The sequence below is a fragment of the Miniopterus schreibersii genome (genome assembly GCF_964146895.1).
Source record: "Miniopterus schreibersii genome assembly, chromosome: 1".
Taxonomy (NCBI): Eukaryota; Metazoa; Chordata; class Mammalia; order Chiroptera; family Miniopteridae; genus Miniopterus; species Miniopterus schreibersii.
Window position 1 is genome coordinate 67,884,933 of NC_138101.1, and position 19,257 is coordinate 67,904,189.

Genomic DNA, 19,257 nt, shown 5'->3' on the forward strand with positions numbered 1-19,257 from the left:
ACAGTTTTAATTGAATTTTAGTTTTTGTTCTAAATTTAAATAAAGGAGGAACATCAATTCATTAAATTCTGTTGTCAGTTATTACACACCAGACATTGTTTTAGGAGCTGGACACTATTCTAGACACTGACTTTCATACTTTCATAGTTTTGCCTGTACAAATAATGCAGATTTTTAGGGGATTATAGAAATATGCCACTCTTTTCATGGACAGGTTTTATAGATGTCAGGGTCAGATCAAAAAGGCAAGTTAAAGAGTAGTTGACACTCTTTTTATTGCTTTGCTTCGTTTTCTGCTTTATAGCCCCATTCCTACTGAGAGAAAATAGGAAAAAGTGTTTTTTATATGTGTAATATAAATATAAAGGTCTTATCTGGTAGAAATACCATTTGAATGAAGTATTTGTCATGAAATGATACAAAATGAGGTTTTCCTGTATACTTCTTTAAAAAAAAAAAAAGTTGGGTGGGAACATATAAGATTAGCACAATTGTGATGATAATTATTCTATTCCCTCTACTTTTGTGTATGTTCAAAATTTCTCATAATAAAAAATTTAAAAAAAGAAAAAGGGAAACCCCAAAGGTTATGGCTCTCCCAAGAGCCAAGTCTTTATACAGTCATGTTTTCCGGTGTTAACACCATGTTTTTCCCTTTGTTAGATATGCTTTCTTCATCAGCAAGCAGTCCCGCTCCTGACCCTGCTCCTGAAACTGACCATACTCCAGCTCCAGTACCCACTGCCCCTCAGCCTTCAAAAGTGGCTAAACCGTTTGGATATGGTTATCCCACTCTTCAGCCTGGTTATCAGAATGCTGCAGCACCACTGAATCCTGGAGGACAGCCTGGTAACCCAGCGTATTCTGGATTCCAGCAGTATGCTCAAGTATGTATTTAGTCATAGAAAGACATTGCATTTCTAAAAATCATGGAACTATTATCAGTTCTAACAAATCCCTCTTCAAAAAAAATGATATGGTATAAATGTGGTTTGCAATTTTGGTTCTGCCTCTTAACTTGAAGAACTGTCTATGACATACAACATACAACTGGTAAAAACCTCTACATACATAATGCTTGTCAGTGCTTATGTCATTTGACTACTGCTATGACCCATTCTGACATGACCTTGTTTAGATTCACCTCTTAAATACCATCTCAATTTAATAATACAGAACAGTATTTTGCATTTATATTTATTGAGAAGGAAATGATGGAAATGTCAAAATCATTCTACTCATAATTTAAAAAACTGCTCTTAGTAGACTAACTTTATAGAAATTTCATCTTATGGTGAACTAAGAATAAAAATTAGAGGGAAATAGGAAGATCATTTGTTTCTGGGATTTAATCTTAGAATTAAGGCTCAAAAGGAAGAAGAAAACTAGGAGAGGCACTGGAGAAATATGGTTGGTTAGCACAAACTTCCCTGACTTCCGTTTTGTTAGATTTTCTGTATGGCTTTATTGGTCCAGATGAAGCACTTTTTTAGTCACTCCAGTCTGACTTGCGTGCTTTAGGCAAATTGCTATTTGGAGTCATAATATGTCATTTATTTGTACATTGTAATGAGAAGAAAATCAAGTTCAAAGAAAGAATCTATTTCTTGGAAGTGTTGGGCAAGGAAAAAAACTTATTTTGAAATAGAAAGTGATGACATAAGAAAAAATTTCATAATGACAGGAAAAGATTCTTGGGCCAAATCAGGCCTGCTGCCTACTTTGGTAAATAAACTTGTACTGGAATATAGCCATGCTTTTTTATAGTGGTAGAGTTGAGTAGTTGCAAAAGAGACCATGTGACTTTTAAATTTTAAAATATTTATTATGTGAGCCTATAAAGAAAAGGTTTGCCAACCTTTGACATAGGAGAATGGGAAGTATCGTTCTTTTCCCGTCATATTTGGGAGGTTATGTTGCAAAGGTTAAGAGATTGTTTTTGGAATAAAAGTAAAAAGTAATATTTAATATACTAGATTTTTAACTATAGCCTCATTCTATTCTTCGGTAATCACAGTCCTTTTTATACTCTAGCTTTAGATCAGGGGAGTTTGGATAAAGGAGGCAGAGACAGATTGAAAAATAACTTGAGTTGTTAATCCCAGTCGAAATGAGCTTCCTAAAGCCAAAGCTTTTAGAAGTAGATTGTTAGACATCATCCTAGTGCCAACTTTCATTTTTTTAAACTTTTTTTTTCTGAAATGTAATCCATATTATGTAGAAGTGTATAAATTAACAGCATGCAGCTTGAAACATTTCTACAAATTGTACACACTCATGTAATCAGCAGCCAGGCGCCTTTCATGCCATTTCTAGTCACTAACTCTCCAAACAAGAATTGACAACTGTCTTGACCAATAATATTAGATTAGTTTTATTTGTTTTTAAACTTTATATAAGTGGCATCATACTGTATATACTCTTAGCTAGACTCTTTTGCTCAACAATATGCTTGTTGCACACTTGCAGTTCAGTCATTTCATTGTTACATAGTACTCCATTATAAACATATCACAATTTATTTATTTGTTTTATTGTTGAGGGACTTTAGGGTAAATTTCCAGTTGGGAGCTATTATGAATAGTACTGTTGTGAATATTTCTGTTCTTATCTTTTAAGTTAATCTGTATATATCTAGAGTATGTGCTGCCGAAGCAAGCACAATCTGTATATATCTAGAAGTGGAGTCACTGGGTCATGAGGTGTCCATATGTTCAACCTCTGCAGTTACTGCCCAACATTTTCCAAAGCAGATGTTCCAGTTTATACCTTCCATTAACAGTATGTGAGAGTTCCAGTTACTTCACATCCTTGAAAACATAAGCATTATGCTGCCTGTTCAATAGGAACTGTATTCAGAGAAACCAAATTCTTGATGTTGAAAAGCATTGTTGCTGAAATTTTGTGAGGCTTAACGATGCTAATATTTTAATTTATTCAGTATCTTTGCTTTGAGGCTTTTTTAAAGAATGCTTTCAATTGAACTGCCCTATTAAGACATTCTACTATTAACAAGCCAGGTTTAAATTTTCTTTTTTTTTTCCATCCTATATATAAAAAATCCTGTATATGGTATAATAAATTTTATTCATGTGTGCTGTATTGTTCTTTTGTTTTGTTTTGCATTGATCTCTCAGCAGTATCCTGGTATGAACCAGCTGTCCTCCAGTCTGGGAGGACTGAGTCTCCAGAGTTCTGTAATACCAGAAAGCCTAAGACCTGTCAACCTCACTCAGGAGAGGAATATCTTACCCATGACTCCTGTTTTGCCTCCTGTACCTAACTTGAATTTAGACCTCAAAAAATTAAACTGTAGCCCAGAGTAAGTATTTATTTTATAATCTGTAGTAAGTAATATACTTTCTCAAGAACATTATATGTCTCTCAAACATAGTCAAAGTAATATGATATTAATTTCTTGATTGGAAGTTTTGTTTATGTGAATACTTCTATTTAGTTTGTATAGGCATTCTGGATGTAAAATTCCATTTGCGTTGTTCAGTTCAAGTCCCATTCCCATCACCTAATGCTAACGAATTTTTTTCTTTTTGAGTAAAGGGTTTCAGGAACCCAAATGTAACTGTATTTTCTTTTCTTAAATTTTTTTCCTCGCTTTTCACTAGTAATAACTTCTGATGTCTTTTAAATAAGGTAGAATCTTTACAATTTTATGCCCTTTAATCCTTGCTTGAAAAGGAAACAAAGTTATGTAATCACAAGAACAGTTTTAGATGAATGGTTTATCCCTGAATTTTCTTTCCCACTCAGTATAGAATGTGAAGACTGATACCCCCAGGCTTATTCATCCAGCCTGAATTTAGATTTGGATTTCCTTTCATTGAGCATTTCCTCACCTCTGGGGAAGTTCAGCTGGCAGCCTGCTGGTGGCCAAGCCCTGGTATGTCCTCTGGGTGGATGAGCTCTGTTAGCTACCTCACAGTGCCTCCAAGACAAAAACTTCTCTATTCTTGCCTGCTTTCAGTACTTTTGTGTCCTAGTAGGATATTCCTCTGCCCCCAGAAGAGATCCTCCTACTCCAGGAATCTCTCTTCCTCATAAAGTAAACTCTGATTCATAGAACAACATTAACTTCTCCCTTGCGTTGAGAGAGTTAGTATTTTTCTTTAGAGCCATTATTTTCCCTTTTGAAGGCAATAGATTTCTAGCTTTTAAAAATACTATAATCTTCTTTTTCAACCAAAATCTTACATAGTTTTTAACACAGAAAACAGAAAATGGAGCTGCTCCGAAGGCTCACCCTCTTCTGCCCTGCTCTATCACCCATCCTCCGTCAGTGCCAAGATCATTTTTATAAAAAATGTATAATCATTGATTTTAGGTTGAAAATAGCTGCCCTTCCTTCTGAGGGTAAGCTTCTATCAGGTCAGTAAGTATATGGATTATGGCCTTGTATTATGAATGGTTAGTCATTCCCTAAGTAGGTAAATACAGTATATGTATGAGTATGAAGAGTCCATAGGTGGGGAATGCTGTATATGTTTCTACTTAGTTCTGTGTTTTCTGTGAAAGTATCTCTTATCAAAATAGCAAAGCAGAGTAATTAGGAGTACAGGCTTTAGAATTAGACTTATCTAGGTTCTTACTGTGGTTCCATTGATAAGTTACGGTGAGACTTTTTGCCAGTTGCATAACCTCTCAAATTCTTATATTGTCAACTGTAAAACAGGAATAATAATTTTACCTACATATTAAGATAAATTATTCAATAAATATTGCTGAATGCCTTCTAAGTTAAGTGCCAGGCACTGCTTCTGGTGCTGGGAATGAAGCAATAAACAGAATAGATTGCCCAGTCTCATGCAACCTATATCTTATTAAGGAAGACATACTTTGAACAATCAAACTAATAAGTGTATAATGAAATGTCAGAGTATAACTATGAAGTAGGGAGTAGTAAAAGCGGAGAGTGACTGTTTTTAATTGAGAAGCCAGGGCAGGTGTTCCCAAGGAGTTAACATTTGAGTAGAGATCTGAATGAAGTGAGAGAGCAAACCATGTGGCTCTCTGGGAAGAGAGTGTGCCAAGCTTCCTGAGGTCCCAGAGCAGGAACTGGACCGGCCTGGGTCAGGATGTATCTGGCTATCTCTGCATATTATCAGCCACTCTAATTAAATTCCTTTCCTGGTTTCTCCTACGTCTGCTTTTTACCTCTTTGGTTGCTCTTTATTGATTCTGTATCTACTAATCCTAACTTATAACTTAACAAGTTATAAGCACTTACTGTATGAGAGAAATAGTGCTACGAAGACACAGGGCAAAGTGATCTCTGATCTCAAATGGAAAAGACAGACAAGGTACACAACCAACTAAAGCAAGTCAGACTAATTGATACCATAGAAGCAGAAATAGATCTCAGAGCACAGAGGGAAAAGTCATTCCTTCTGACTTGTAATCAGGGGTGAGGGTGGTTTCAGAAGTGATAACTGATGAGTTTCAGGGTAGGAGTTCAACAGATGAAAAATGGGAAGTAAAAAAGGAACCACCTTATTAAAGGTGCAGAGGTATGCCTTTTCATTCATGTTTTCTATTCCTTCCTATCCATGCCCTACATAGTACTCATAATAGAGTAATTGTTTTTCTCCTATGAAAATGTTGAGTCTAATTTAGGCCTCCTGACATATGTTACATATGTGCATGTTTAAAGTAATCAGGACCTTCCTACCTACCGTTACAGAACATACCCAAATGATTTCATTTATGCCCTTAAATGCTCTTAATTATCTACAGCTATCTACTTCACAGTGTGTTTTTTCTGATAGCTAATGCAGTCCATGTTGTTTATATTTTTTGCAGTTCCTTTCGGTGTACTTTGACAAATATTCCACAGACACAGGTTTTACTGAATAAAGCTAAGCTTCCTTTAGGATTGTTGTTACATCCCTTCAGAGACCTAACGGTAAAGTAACATTTAAAATATTTGTGGATACTGACATGTGTTTTTATGTGCCAGTTATTTAGATTGTATATTTTCTTAGAATTTTTTCATCTTTTATTTGAAGTTACAAATAATTATTTATGTCAAATCCAATTCAGCAAATATTTTCCAAGCACCTGCTTTGTGACAGGCCCTAAACTAAGCCCTGGTAAGCATAGAGATGATTAAGTCATTGGCCTTGCCCCTAAGAAATTCTTCTCTAATGGGGAACAAAGATGTAAGAACAAATAATTACATGCAGGAGAATTAATACATGTAACTAATCAAATTCTGTAAGGTATTTAGGTGGTGAGTACAGTATGGGAAGTAATTTCCTCTGGGTACAGTAGCAGAAGTTTTCTATGAGTGATGAGGTCTGAACTGGATTTTGAAAGATTAGTTTTGGAAATTGGAGAGGCCATAGAAGATAAACTTGATAAGTCCTAAACTTTATGAGTCCCTTATTAAACATAAAGGAAACACCGACAATGTGCAGTTAGGGAGGAAACTGTATGATTGTTCCTAACCATATTAAACAAATAACCTTCATAATAATAAAGTCCAGACACTTCAAGTCTATTGAATTAAAACATTGCTTAAGTTTCCACAGTCTATTTGGTTTAATACGTAGCTTGCTGGATTTTTCCGCAAACTTGTGGTATTTCATGCAAATATGTTGTATTTAAACTAAAATTTCTAAACTTTAAAAATAAACTTTATCCAGATACATTTTACTTATACTTTACAAGTTGAATTTCTCCCTCACACTTTTTTACTCCTGTGCCTTTCTACCCCTCTTATTGCTACTGAGTTTCTTTTGCTCTCATTCATCCACAAAATAACGATTTGCCTCCCTATCATGTTAGGTGCTGAGGATACAAAGGTCAGTAAGCTTCCTCGTGGATCTTACTTTCCTACTAACGTGAACAGAAAGAAGCAGAGTGCATAGCAAATAAAATAATTAGGATGTGTAATGAGGATCTTGAATTCATTCAGTAAATACTATTTGATAACCTTTAATACTCTTACAACCTTTATGTCTGAACCAATATAGTTAATTTCCCATAAACACAGGTAAGAATTTTTATCTAAGTACAGATTCTCTATGTGATACCTTCTGGAAGTATATACACTAAATTGGCAACAGTGGCTTCCTCTGGGATATGGAATTATGAGTAATTTTTAATTTTCTTATTTTAGTTAACTGTTTCCTAATTTTTTCACAACGATATGTATTTATATAATAAAAATTGTATGTGTGAAAAAATACTAAGATACAAATGTTTATGTATGATAAAAACATAGGAATATACTAAAAGGGTGACAGAGGTAGAATAATATGTAATTTTTTAAAATCTTTTTTCAAATTTTCTAAATTCTTAAATTGAATATAAAGTTCTTTTCTCAAACTAAGCATAAAGAGACATATTGTTTTAAAAGCACATTGTGTGTGTTTTCTGGTGGCCTTGGTGGCCATCAGGATTGCTGTGACTATCTAATGAGCTGTGCTTGATAGCACCAGGTCAGAGACAAAGGCGTTCTTATATGGAATGTGTTTCTTTCTCTGTTATTTCTTTAGTCTACCTGATAATCTCTGACTTATATTACTTTCTTGGTCAACCAGGCTTTTCTTGTCAGCCAAAAACTTACTGCATTTGGCTTGACTTTATTTTGGTATTATTTTATATAAAGTTTATGACAAGACAGGGAGAGAAAAACTTGATAGCTGGTTGTGTTACTCAGCACATGACTGGATTTTATTAAAATGCTTCAATTTCAAAAAACAATTATGGTTTTGTTTGACTGTGAGCACTGCAGCATGTGTATTTCTTGGGGTGCTTTTTCTGCTACAACATCGTTATTTTACTTCCTAGCAATTACCCGTGATAACATCAAATACCATTGTGAGGTGCCGATCTTGTCGAACATATATCAACCCTTTTGTGTCCTTCATTGATCAGCGTAGATGGAAATGCAATTTGTGCTATAGAGTCAATGATGGTGAGTTTCGGATTCTTAAAATAAGTGTGTTTAATATTTTAAACATTTTGACATTTCTGTCATCTGATCTCTTTCGTCACTGCTTTCAAAACTTTCATACCACTTTTAATGGATAGACTATAGGCTAGGGACATTTCATTTTGGCTAGCTAAGGAGATAATTGATAATGAGGAGAAGTAACAGTGAGGTCAAACTAAAAAGTATTATAAAACAAGCAGTGAAGGTGAGTCACGTAGGTGAGGTCATGCAGACTAATTATGCTTGACCCTGACAAGTTAAGATTGTCTTCTGTTGATACATTTGGTTCATTCAACTCAGTATAGACCTTTGCCAGTATATATGATCATATGCGTGCAGTGTGTCTGTTTTCCCCTATAGTCATTTTTTAAGACATCTTAGTGTGATTGCTTTCAAATTTGTGTTTGTCTGATTTTTTTTTTTCATGTCATGAGATGTAATAAATAGAACACAAACCTAAAAAGCAAGGTTACTTGTGTTCTGGTTTCCTAACCTGATTTCGGGGAAAAAAATTTTTTTAATCCTTCTGATACATTTTTTGGAGGGCTTAAGGAATTAGTTTTTATCATTAGATGTTCACAGAACTATTATAAACCTTATATAAATATTGATGATAGAGGTGTTTATTTCTAGGAGTGTTATAGGTGTGTTTAGTTACAAATTGTGTTACTAATTTGTACTGGATTCCATATTCTTACCTAGTTCCTGAAGAATTTATGTATAACCCTCTTACCCGATCTTACGGAGAGCCTCATAAACGGCCAGAAGTTCAGAATTCAACCGTGGAGTTCATTGCTTCTTCTGATTACATGGTAACTATTCAGTGTTAAAGTTAGTCATGAGATACAGTTGTATTGGTCATTTGTAATTTGCTGTTAAGTGAATTCTTGTCCAAATTTTGAAATTTTTAAAATTAATTTTTAAAAATAATGCAGAAAGTTTATACTTAAAAAATAGAAAACTCTTTGTAAAGGTTACTTGATCTCCTAGAAGAATGCAAATATATCACTAAGAAATGTTAGTAATGTTTCACAATGAGCACTAGCATCTACAGTTTGTTGCCATTCTGATTATATTATTTGCATGGAATGAATATAAATATTCTTTTACCATTTACTACTTAAGACCCTCCAACAGAAAAACTCATGTTTTTGACAGAAACCACAGATTCCAAGCTCTTAAAGATATAATCTTACTGGTTCACCCAGTACAGATATCAAGATAAATGGATATTGACATCAGTCTAATTTTTCTCTTTGCAGTTTATCATAAAATTCTATCTGTTCTATTCTTTAATTATACTGACTGAGCTCTCATTCTAAATTTCCACTTACAAAAACAAATTCTTGGCCTAAGTTCTGTTCTTCTTTATCATATTGACTCATTTTAAATATATTTATAATAACTTACGTTTCCTCTTTATCCTTATTTCTAGTCTTTGTTGTCTGCAAAAATTTAAAGTGGTGTGTTAAATTCCTAATGCTTAACCCATTTCTTTATTTTCTGATTTTTGTGGTTCTTTGTTTCCAGTATAGCATCTGCCCACTGAACTACTATTTTCTTGTCTGTTTTCATATTAATTACAGTAAACTTTCTGTCAGTCACCATTACTCTCAACTTCTTACTGTCTTCTCAATTTACTCTGTTCCCAACTCTGTTCTGGCTCTTTTGGAATCTTAATCTAATTGAAGTGGTGCAGCAAAAAGTGATCTTTAGTTTTTGCCATATGACCCATATGATCCCTGGTTGACATTTAATTGAAAAAAGACTTTATATATCCTTTTATTTTAACTTTCTGTAGCAGTGGTTTTCAAGCATACTTCAAAGAAGAGAAAATAGTATAATGAGCCAACATTTAACTATCAGTGAGCTACAATAATTATCAAACTTGTGCTATATATTTTCATACTTCATCTATCCCCAGTCTATTCCAGTCCCTTCTCCCCTCACCCACCCTGGAGTTTATTAAATGCTAATCCCAGCATCATACATTTACCCATTAATACTTCAGTGTATGTCTCCAGCAGACAGGGACTAATCCTGCTGGAATACCATCACAAGGACTCGACACTTAGCATTTAACTTCTGGGATTCAGCCACCACCAGGTGACCCAGTAGCTAGTACTAATGGTTATCCAGTTAAAGAAAATAAATTTTAAAAATGTTTTTAGGGGCAGGGAAGAGATATAGAGGTTGATATTAAATAATAAGTTTAACTTTTCTTTGAAAGATGTCTCAGCCAAGACACTAGCAGGAAAATGTTTAGCCCATCTATTTAACCATTACTGTTAAATATGTTAACTATTTAACCATTACCAATGGCTGCCTTATCATACTTAATCCACAACCAACTTTATAAGAAAAAATAGTTAAAGGAATGTCATTTTCATTAGCACGTAAGATCTTACAAAACATCTTATTTGTGGGTTTTTGGGGGATTTTTTTGGTATAATTTACTCAGTACATATCCAGTACTATATGATATAAAAAGAATAAATTGACCTGGCCAGTGTGGCCCAGTGGTTGAGCATTGACACATAAACCAAGAGGTCTGGTGTTCAATTCCCAGTCAGGACACATTCCCGGGTTGCAGGCTCGATTCCCAGTAGGGGACGTGCAGGAGGCAGCAGATTGATGATGTTTCTCTCTCATTGATGTTTCTCTCTATCCTTGTCCCTTCCTCTTTCTCTCTAAAAATCAATAAAAACTTATTTAAGAAACAAGAGAATTAATTGTACCTACTACATACATTATTTTTATTTCTTTCAGCTTCGTCCTCCTCAGCCTGCAGTTTACTTGTTTGTTTTAGATGTGTCTCATAACGCAGTGGAAGCTGGGTATTTGACAGTTTTGTGCCAGTCACTGTTAGAAAATCTAGACAAGTAAGAACTGTTTTCACTCATAATGTGTGTGTGTATATATACATAAATGCGAAGTGTTTATTAGCAGTTCACAGTATTGATTTCTATTAAGTTTGATTTCATTTATCGATTACTAAGAATACTTCCTGTCCACCATAGAATATGGACCCTGCTACTTAGATTATCATGATTTATGACTTGGTATTGGAATCCAAAATCATAAAAGTTTTAATATTTAGTAAGAAATTTAGATCTCCTCTAACTATCCCTCTGACTTAGCAGGTCTCAATACTGGGGCCCAGAGAACTTAATGTGGCCAGGGTATCAAGAATTTGGATGAGAGAAATCTAGCTGTAATTTATATGCCTGAGCAAGGGGTTTTCCATAAGGTAGTTTTAAATGTGCTGATAAGAGAATGAGCCAGATAAAGGGAAAGAAGGAATTTATTTTCTGCTGAGTATTTCCAGGAAGCCTGAAATTGAGCTCTTCATTTTGGCACATTAGTAATGAGCTGTATTGTGAAAGTGGAAACAGTATTGGATGAGTCACTTATACCTGGCTCTAATTCCTTTCTATGTATCTACCTATATTAGTCATGAAGGAGACCCTCAACTAGCTTTAATAATGACCTTCCAAATCTCAGGAAAACAAAGTTGTTTGTACATTTCTTTTTTTACTACAACACCCACAAGAGATAAGACTTAAGATTGTTAGTAAGAATGCTCCATGACTGCAGTGGTTTTTCACATATGCAAAGATGTAGGGTGGTTTGTGTGAATACTTTGTCAGAAGTATTCTTGGTGATTCCAGAGGGTTCTCCCCCATCTTCCATTGAGTCCTTGCTCTGTTCAGTAATAGCTTTAGTCATCAGAGTCTGCATATCACTGATCTTGGCCTGTGAATAATACTGATAACACTGAGACCTTCAAGATTTAAAAAAAAAATCCAGAGATTAAAAAAATCCAGAGATACTAAATGATTTGCTTTTAGTTTGTGTTAGTAACTTAGAGTTTTCATATTTTTCTCCTTGATTGAAACATTTGCCCTATTTTTGGTCACAAGTGCTTACTTCAGATGCAGCTTTAGCTGTGGGTGGCAGTGGAAGACCCTCTGCAGAGAAATTGTTTTAAGACTGAGGAGTTAGCTTACTGGAAAAGTATGAGGATATAGCCCTAGAAATAGGAACAAGTCCAACAAAGATGAGTGACTATTTGCAAGTTAAATAGACTATGCAAAACCAGGAGGATAAAATTGGGAATGGAAAATAGTTTTGTGTACATATATAATTTGCAGCGAAAAATAGAAGCATTAAGAAAGTTTAAAAGTAAAAGTAATAGGATAGCAACAATATAGTTACATGTTTTTGGAAAGGGCTATGAAAATAACTTTGAAGAAGAGGAGTTTGATGCTAGAGCAATTCCAGTTAAACTCTGTGTGTTTTTAGTTTGGGGTAGAGCAGGTAAGTAGTCTCCATTCTCATTGAGTGACCTTACAAATCTCAAAGAGGTGAACATTAGTGTGTAGAAGCATCATAAATCTTGACCATATAGGTATTCTAAACACCCACATAACTTCTTGCATTCTGAACTGTGAAGTGCTTTTAGACCTACCTTGTAGACTATATCTGAGTGGCCTGATTGATATGCATAGTGGTAATAATTTTTCTTGCTTTGATGTGCACTATTCTGACATTATATAAATTTCAAAAATATTTTAAAAGCTTTATTGAAACAGTAAATTATGTAACAGCAGTTAACATAGTTGGTGGTTCTTAGAAATACACTTCTTTAAGATGCAGCATTTATCTTATTCATGAGAAAAGCTTTATGGGCAATAAAATGTTAATTTATTTTATGCTGTGGCATGGACTTTTGAATATACTGAGTTCTGGCAGAATTGTTTAAAAGACACATAATAAAGAGTCTTTGTCTTAAATGTGGTTCTCGTTTAAAATTTTATATATTAAAATCTTATCTGCATTACATTCAGTCTTTTTTAGGAAAGTACTTATTTGTCATTCTGTTCAAGTCTGGTTTTTTAAATGTCATTTTTAGTTTTGGTTTATTATTTGAATATAGTTCAGTTTTCTGACTTACAAAATCTATAAACATGTCAGTGGTTTTACCTAAAGATGGAATGTTTCATTCTTGATCTTCTCTGATGTCTGTTGGTTTAGGTAGGGATAACTTTTCTGTCCTCTATGAAAAAGCATATGTAATTATTCTTAGACTTAGTTTACTATTTCATTATTTACTTAAATAAAATATGTTACTGAGCACTTTAAATTTAAAATTGTCACTTTTATCTTTAGGCTTCCTGGAGATTCACGAACAAGAATAGGATTTGTCACCTTTGATAGCACTATTCATTTCTACAATTTACAAGAAGGATTATCGCAGCCTCAGATGTTGATTGTATCTGATATAGATGGTAAGCACTGAATAAAATAAAAATCTTTTTTAACTGCTGAGTTTGGAGTTCATGCTACTTCATTTGACAATACATCATAATACTATAAGGATAATTTGGGGCACTTAGATATTTGTTTAAAAATAATTGTTTCCTGGAAAACTCTTGATTCTAAGTTTTTTACACCTATGTATGTGTACTTTTGCATGTGTATCATACATACAGGGAATATATATTTAATAAAGCAGTATTATAGCACCATTATTACATGGATGGCCTGATGAAAACTGAGATTTTTTTATATTATTATATTTTTTTGACTTGATGTATCTGTTGATTAAAATGTTTTCCCTGTAGATGTTTTTCTACCTACTCCGGATAGCTTACTTGTGAACCTACACGAAAGTAAAGAGGTGAGATTGATTTTTTTCTTAAAATGTTAAAATATTTCTGTTATTTCAAATGTTCACTGAAATGTTTAATGTTTACTTGGTGTATTAACATTTCAATAGACAATGTGGTAGCCTGTCCATTGACTTCAGTTTACAGTCCCCCAAAATGTAATGGCACTGCACTCTGGGATGTTTTAAAGAAGAATATTGCCTTGCCTTCTCAGTAATTCAACTTTTAATCTTTGTTTTCCCAGCTTATAAAAGACTTATTGAATGCATTACCAAATATGTTCACCAATACAAGAGAAACACACAGTGCCCTTGGTCCTGCGCTTCAGGCTGCCTTTAAATTAATGTCTCCAACAGGTGGCCGTGTGTCTATATTTCAGACACAGTTACCTTCCTTGGGTGCAGGACTTCTGCAGTCCAGAGAGGATCCTAATCAGAGATCGAGCACAAAGGTATTTTACACTTTGCTTTTCTGTCATATTCAGGAAGATGTTTTCTGCCTCTATACTGTAATTGTTCATTCTACTTTTCCACTTCATTAATAGTAAAAAAACAACAACACAAAAACTGGTAAGAGAGATTAACTTGAATAATTTTGTTTTTGTGTTGGAGTCTATTCTTTTTATTACTTTGTTTGCAGGTCATTGAAATTTAGGAATAATTAACTCTAACCCTTTCATTTTACAGAGGAGGAAACAGATTAAACTATTTTGCCAAAGGTTAAATAACTATTTAATGGTAAAATGTGACTTGATATTCTGGCTCTAGTGCTGTTTTCAGTTACACCAGTAAAATTTACTTACTAAATCTGAGATATCATTTAACATGCTCATACTAATAAACTTTTTAATTATGAAGGTAATAGAAATCATTGTATAAAATTTGAAAAGTGGAAACAAAAATAAATCAATAATCTCACTATCAAGATATACAAGCACATACAAATAAGCATAGTTGAGCATTATACATATATATATATACTGTATTTTTTAACTGACCTTTTCATTAGAGTATAATGGAAGCATTTTCTGAGGCCCCTAAAAATTCTCTTAATTTAAGAAATATTTTTTAGTAAATGTGAAAGTAGTTGATTTAATTAATTTCCTCCTAGCTATTGAAAAGTTGTCTCCTGTATTTTAACTGTTAAAAAAATAAAAACAATATCAGGCTAAATATTACATGAAGATTTCATCAGGGTATTTTAATCCCTTATTTTAAACAATAAGTTAACTGGAACAGTCATTTTTGTTCTGTACATAAGTTTTGCCTGGCTTCAACTTATGTATGAGAAAATGCCATTACCAACTAATTATGAGCATGAACTATTTAGTGATATATTCAGTTTTTCCTTAGGATAAATTTCTAGAAGTAAAATTATTGGATGAAACAGAAGTTACTAATGTATTTTACTTTTTGGGCTTTTATTGACCTGTACTCTTAATGACTCATCTTCTAGCCACTATTAAGTATTGTTGCTTCTTTATTCTTCACCAATTTGCTAGAGAAAATAGCACCATATTTTACTTTTTACAAAAATTGTATTTTTAATTGCTTTTGAGAAAGAAGCTAACTTTAAAATAAATTGAGACAAGGATATGTTTTAGGCCCATCCATGAGTACAGCTAGCACTGAGTTCATTGATCCATTGCAGACTACTGTAGAATATTGAGGTGTTTTGAACATAGGAAGGTGTTCTATATTTACTGAATTATTTGATACAGTTCTGTTTTGTTTTTCTCATTTAACTTTCAGAAACATTCTCTATCTGCCTGGGATTCAAAACCTTAAATATCTGTTCTGGTTTACATATTCCTTTACATCTGAGTAAATTCCAATGTAATAACCATGCACTACAGGATGGGGCAAAAGTAGGTTTACAGTTTGTATAGAAAATAATACAATAATTAATAAATAATAATACAAGAATAAACTGTTTCATGTACTCACAACTGTACACCCCCTTTTGCCATACCCTGTATAATTGAGAGGATTGAAACATTTGGTTGGGCAGTGTAGTGTAGTAACTAAGAACTTGGAGCGTCGCTCTTGCACTTTTAACTCTTTCTCCAGTGCCACTTTCTCAGCTCCAGAGTCGTCCTAACAGTAGGAAAAGCCTTCCTTAATCTAGTATGCTCTCCTGTTGCTCTGTACCACTGTACAGTAATGGTTGAAGGCACTCAGTCCGAAGCCCACACTTCTTGGGTTTATATTCCAGCATCTGTCATTCAGTAGCTATGTAATTGGTCAAGTTACTTAATTATTTTTTTTGCCTCGGTTTCCTCATCTGTAAAATGTAGATAATCCTGTGAGATATCTATGTTATTATGAGGGTTAAATGATTTATATAAACCATCTCGAGCAGTGCCGGCACACAAGTGTATTATAAATATTAGTTTGTGGGGGGTGGGGGAGGATATTCTCTTCCTTATTATAAGAGAATGATGAAATATGTGCATCATTCAAGATTTCTCACTTACTTTATGATCTCTTGACTTAGGTAGTACAACATCTTGGCCCCGCAACTGATTTTTATAAGAAACTCGCTTTAGATTGCTCAGGGCAGCAGACTGCAGTGGATCTGTTCCTTTTAAGTTCACAGTATTCTGATCTTTCTTCTCTAGGTAAGGAGATATCATTGTGTTTACCTGTTTACATAAACAGTTTTAGCATATAAGTTAAATCTGAACTCTTCAGTAAGAGTTCTCAGGATTTTGGAGAGAAAGACATGTGAATTAGATAGATGATATCTCTGAAAATTACCGGTAAATTTTAAAACACTATACCAGTATAAAACGCTATTAATATTTTGTTTTTAAAATACAATTTCTTTGCCATTCTGCTCAACAATAAACCTTATATGTTACATTTTACAAACGTTTGTGTTTTCTCAGATTTATATATTATCCTTATTTTGACAGCTTTGATTTTCTCATTATGACTTAGATTTGTTCATGATATAAAACTTATACCACTGTTAGACAAGTAGGATGTTACTGTTTCTATAGTTAATACTTTCTGTATTTCTCTTTAAAGCTTGCATGTCCAAGTATTCAGCGGGGTGCATCTATTATTATCCATCTTTCCATTATACTCACAATCCTTCACAAGCAGAAAAGTTACAAAAAGAACTAAAACGTTATCTCACAAGGAAAATTGGATTTGAAGCTGTTATGAGAATAAGGTGTACTAAAGGTATGAAGTTAAAAAACTATGCTTTATAATTAAATTAATAAGCATTCATATATTGACTGTGACTATCTATAATGGTTGTTCATCATAAAGGACTTTATGCTTGATCCAGTTGTACCCTGTTTTATATCTATAGTTGTTGAATAACCATTGCCCAATTTTTATAGTAATTGGAATAAGTGGGCAAAAATAATGTTTTGCTTTATTAAAAAGAACCTAAGAGAAAGCCCTTAATTAAAGAGAATTAGAGGAATGGGGAAGATCTTAAGTGAAAATGGTCAACGTAATGATCTTTGCCTTCATCATTATTCAAATAGTCTTCACCTTCCTTTTATGTGAATGTTTGCAGGATGGATTCTGATCACTTATTTTAATTCTTAAACAAGTTTTATGGTAACCCTCATTTTTAAGATTTTCTCCATTAAACCTTTTGTAGAACCTACATTGATTCTTTTGAATTGGTATTTTAGAACCTCAACCAACACTCCAATCCTGTCCCCCAATTATCCTTTTGATTAAAAATCGGAGACATTTTTTACTTTGTAAAGTAGCTTTAGCCTGAGATAAAGATACCACTGTTACTTCATCTTTTATAACAAGTTTTCTCTTCTCTAGGTCTTTCAATGCATACTTTTCATGGAAACTTCTTTGTTCGTTCCACTGATTTGTTATCCCTCGCCAACATCAATCCCGATGCTGGATTTGCAGTACAGCTGTCCATTGAAGAAAGTTTGACAGACACTTCCTTGGTGTGCTTTCAAACAGCCCTGTTATATACATCAAGCAAAGGTAACATTAAGAGGAATGAAATATAACCTGCAGCAGTAATTCCCCCTCCTCTCTCATGCTGGGGAGAATGGGGAGAAAGAGTGAACATACAGTGGAAAGTAATGGGACTTGCATCAGCTAATCAAATATATGTTCTCTTCTTTCTTCTTTGAATCTTTAAATGATAACTTTTTTAACTTGTGGAAGACTTGCATTCTTAGGATCATATGTATCTGGTAAACAACCCATGCCATTTTTAGTATTATTTCTTGGCCCGTAAAATAAAATTCTGCCTAGCACTTAAGGCCTACATTTGTTAATTGACAATCTAATAAGTTTGTTTAATAACATTTTACTTTGTTGGATATAATTTAGAATTAATGATATTAAAATAAAAACCAAAACCTAATATTCAACTCTATTCATAGTATAGTATGTGTTCATAGTATATCTTCAGATTTAGAGCGTGTTTAATTTTCTTTAAAACATGTTCACTATAAAACTTAGTGTTTACATTTCAATGTCCTGTTGGCGATATAATCCAATCAAAACAATATGTTGAATAATTTTTTTGACCTGTTTTCTTTGTTTCTTTCTTGGTCTAATGTATTTTGCAATGACATTTGTTCATCACTTCATTTAGGTGAGCGGAGAATTAGAGTGCATACACTTTGTTTGCCAGTGGTGAGTTCACTAGCAGATGTATATGCAGGAGTAGATGTACAAGCTGCCATCTGCCTTCTGGCAAACATGGGTGAGTAAAAAAGTGAGGGAATGGGTAAAATGTATTTTTCTATCCTAAAAACTGAAGTTTGGGCATTTTTTTACCCTAGGAGTCCCTTAATTAAAAAGTGTATGTTTTACATTTTCATGTACAGCAGTGTGAATTGGACAGTTTTTATATTTCTTATTCTTTGATTTAAAATCTTTTGGGGCATTCATAATCACTAAAAGTTGGTAACAACCCAAATTTCCTTCAGCTGGTAAATATATGAACGAATTGTGATACATTCATACAATGGAATTCAACTAAGCAATAAAAAGGAAAGAACTGTTGATGCATGAACAGAATGGATGACTCTCAAACGCATTGTGCTAAGTGAAAGAAGCTAGTCTCAAAATGCCACCTACATGTGATTCTATTTATATGACTGTCTAGCAAAGGGAAAATCACAGGGATGAAGAACGGATCAGTGATTATCAGGGTTGGGGAAAGGGGAGCATTTTACTACAAAGGGGCAGCATGAGGAGATATTCTGGGCGTGATGGCACTGTTGTGTATCTTGATTGTGGTAGTGATTGCATGGTTATGGATTTGACATATAACCACATAGAACTATACTTGAAAAGGTAAATTTTACTGTATGTAAGTTTTAAAAATTTCTTTAGGGAATTAATATAACTGTTTTGTTTTTAACGAATTTATCTTTTAGATGAATTTAGATATAAAATGAATCTGATTATTGCCCATGAATATAATTTTATTTATAATACTGGGGCATATGTGTAGGTTATCTCTATTTTAATAAAATATGTACTTGGCGTTTCATGCTAACATCTGGCTTTTCAATGTCTGCATGAGGACCTGTGTCAGTTTGTTCTCTTTTTTTGTTGACCTGGGAATGCTTTGGCAGAGATTTAGAGGATTACAAGGGATAACTCAGATTGCAGAATT

At 33.6% G+C, this 19,257-nt stretch overlaps 1 protein-coding gene across 4 annotated transcripts in view; it reads left to right on the forward strand.

Annotated features, from left to right (window-relative positions):
- Nucleotides 1-19,257, forward strand: part of SEC24B (SEC24 homolog B, COPII coat complex component) — an 80,485-nt gene that overhangs the window by 53,795 nt on the left and 7,433 nt on the right. For 2 of the 4 annotated variants that reach the window (XM_081132693.1, XM_081132691.1), the window contains 13 exons: nucleotides 664-887; nucleotides 3,141-3,322; nucleotides 5,815-5,917; nucleotides 7,810-7,936; nucleotides 8,657-8,766; nucleotides 10,724-10,836; nucleotides 13,127-13,245; nucleotides 13,582-13,637; nucleotides 13,871-14,077; nucleotides 16,123-16,246; nucleotides 16,659-16,817; nucleotides 17,430-17,603; nucleotides 18,226-18,336. In XM_081132693.1, coding sequence (XP_080988819.1) covers nucleotides 664-887; nucleotides 3,141-3,322; nucleotides 5,815-5,917; nucleotides 7,810-7,936; nucleotides 8,657-8,766; nucleotides 10,724-10,836; nucleotides 13,127-13,245; nucleotides 13,582-13,637; nucleotides 13,871-14,077; nucleotides 16,123-16,246; nucleotides 16,659-16,817; nucleotides 17,430-17,603; nucleotides 18,226-18,336 — 1,809 coding nt within the window. Of the gene's footprint in view, nucleotides 1-663; nucleotides 888-3,137; nucleotides 3,323-5,814; nucleotides 5,918-7,809; nucleotides 7,937-8,656; nucleotides 8,767-10,723; nucleotides 10,837-13,126; nucleotides 13,246-13,581; nucleotides 13,638-13,870; nucleotides 14,078-16,122; nucleotides 16,247-16,658; nucleotides 16,818-17,429; nucleotides 17,604-18,225; nucleotides 18,337-19,257 lie in introns of all 4 variants that reach the window. The other 2 variants (XM_081132690.1, XM_081132692.1) reach the window with 1 other exon arrangement.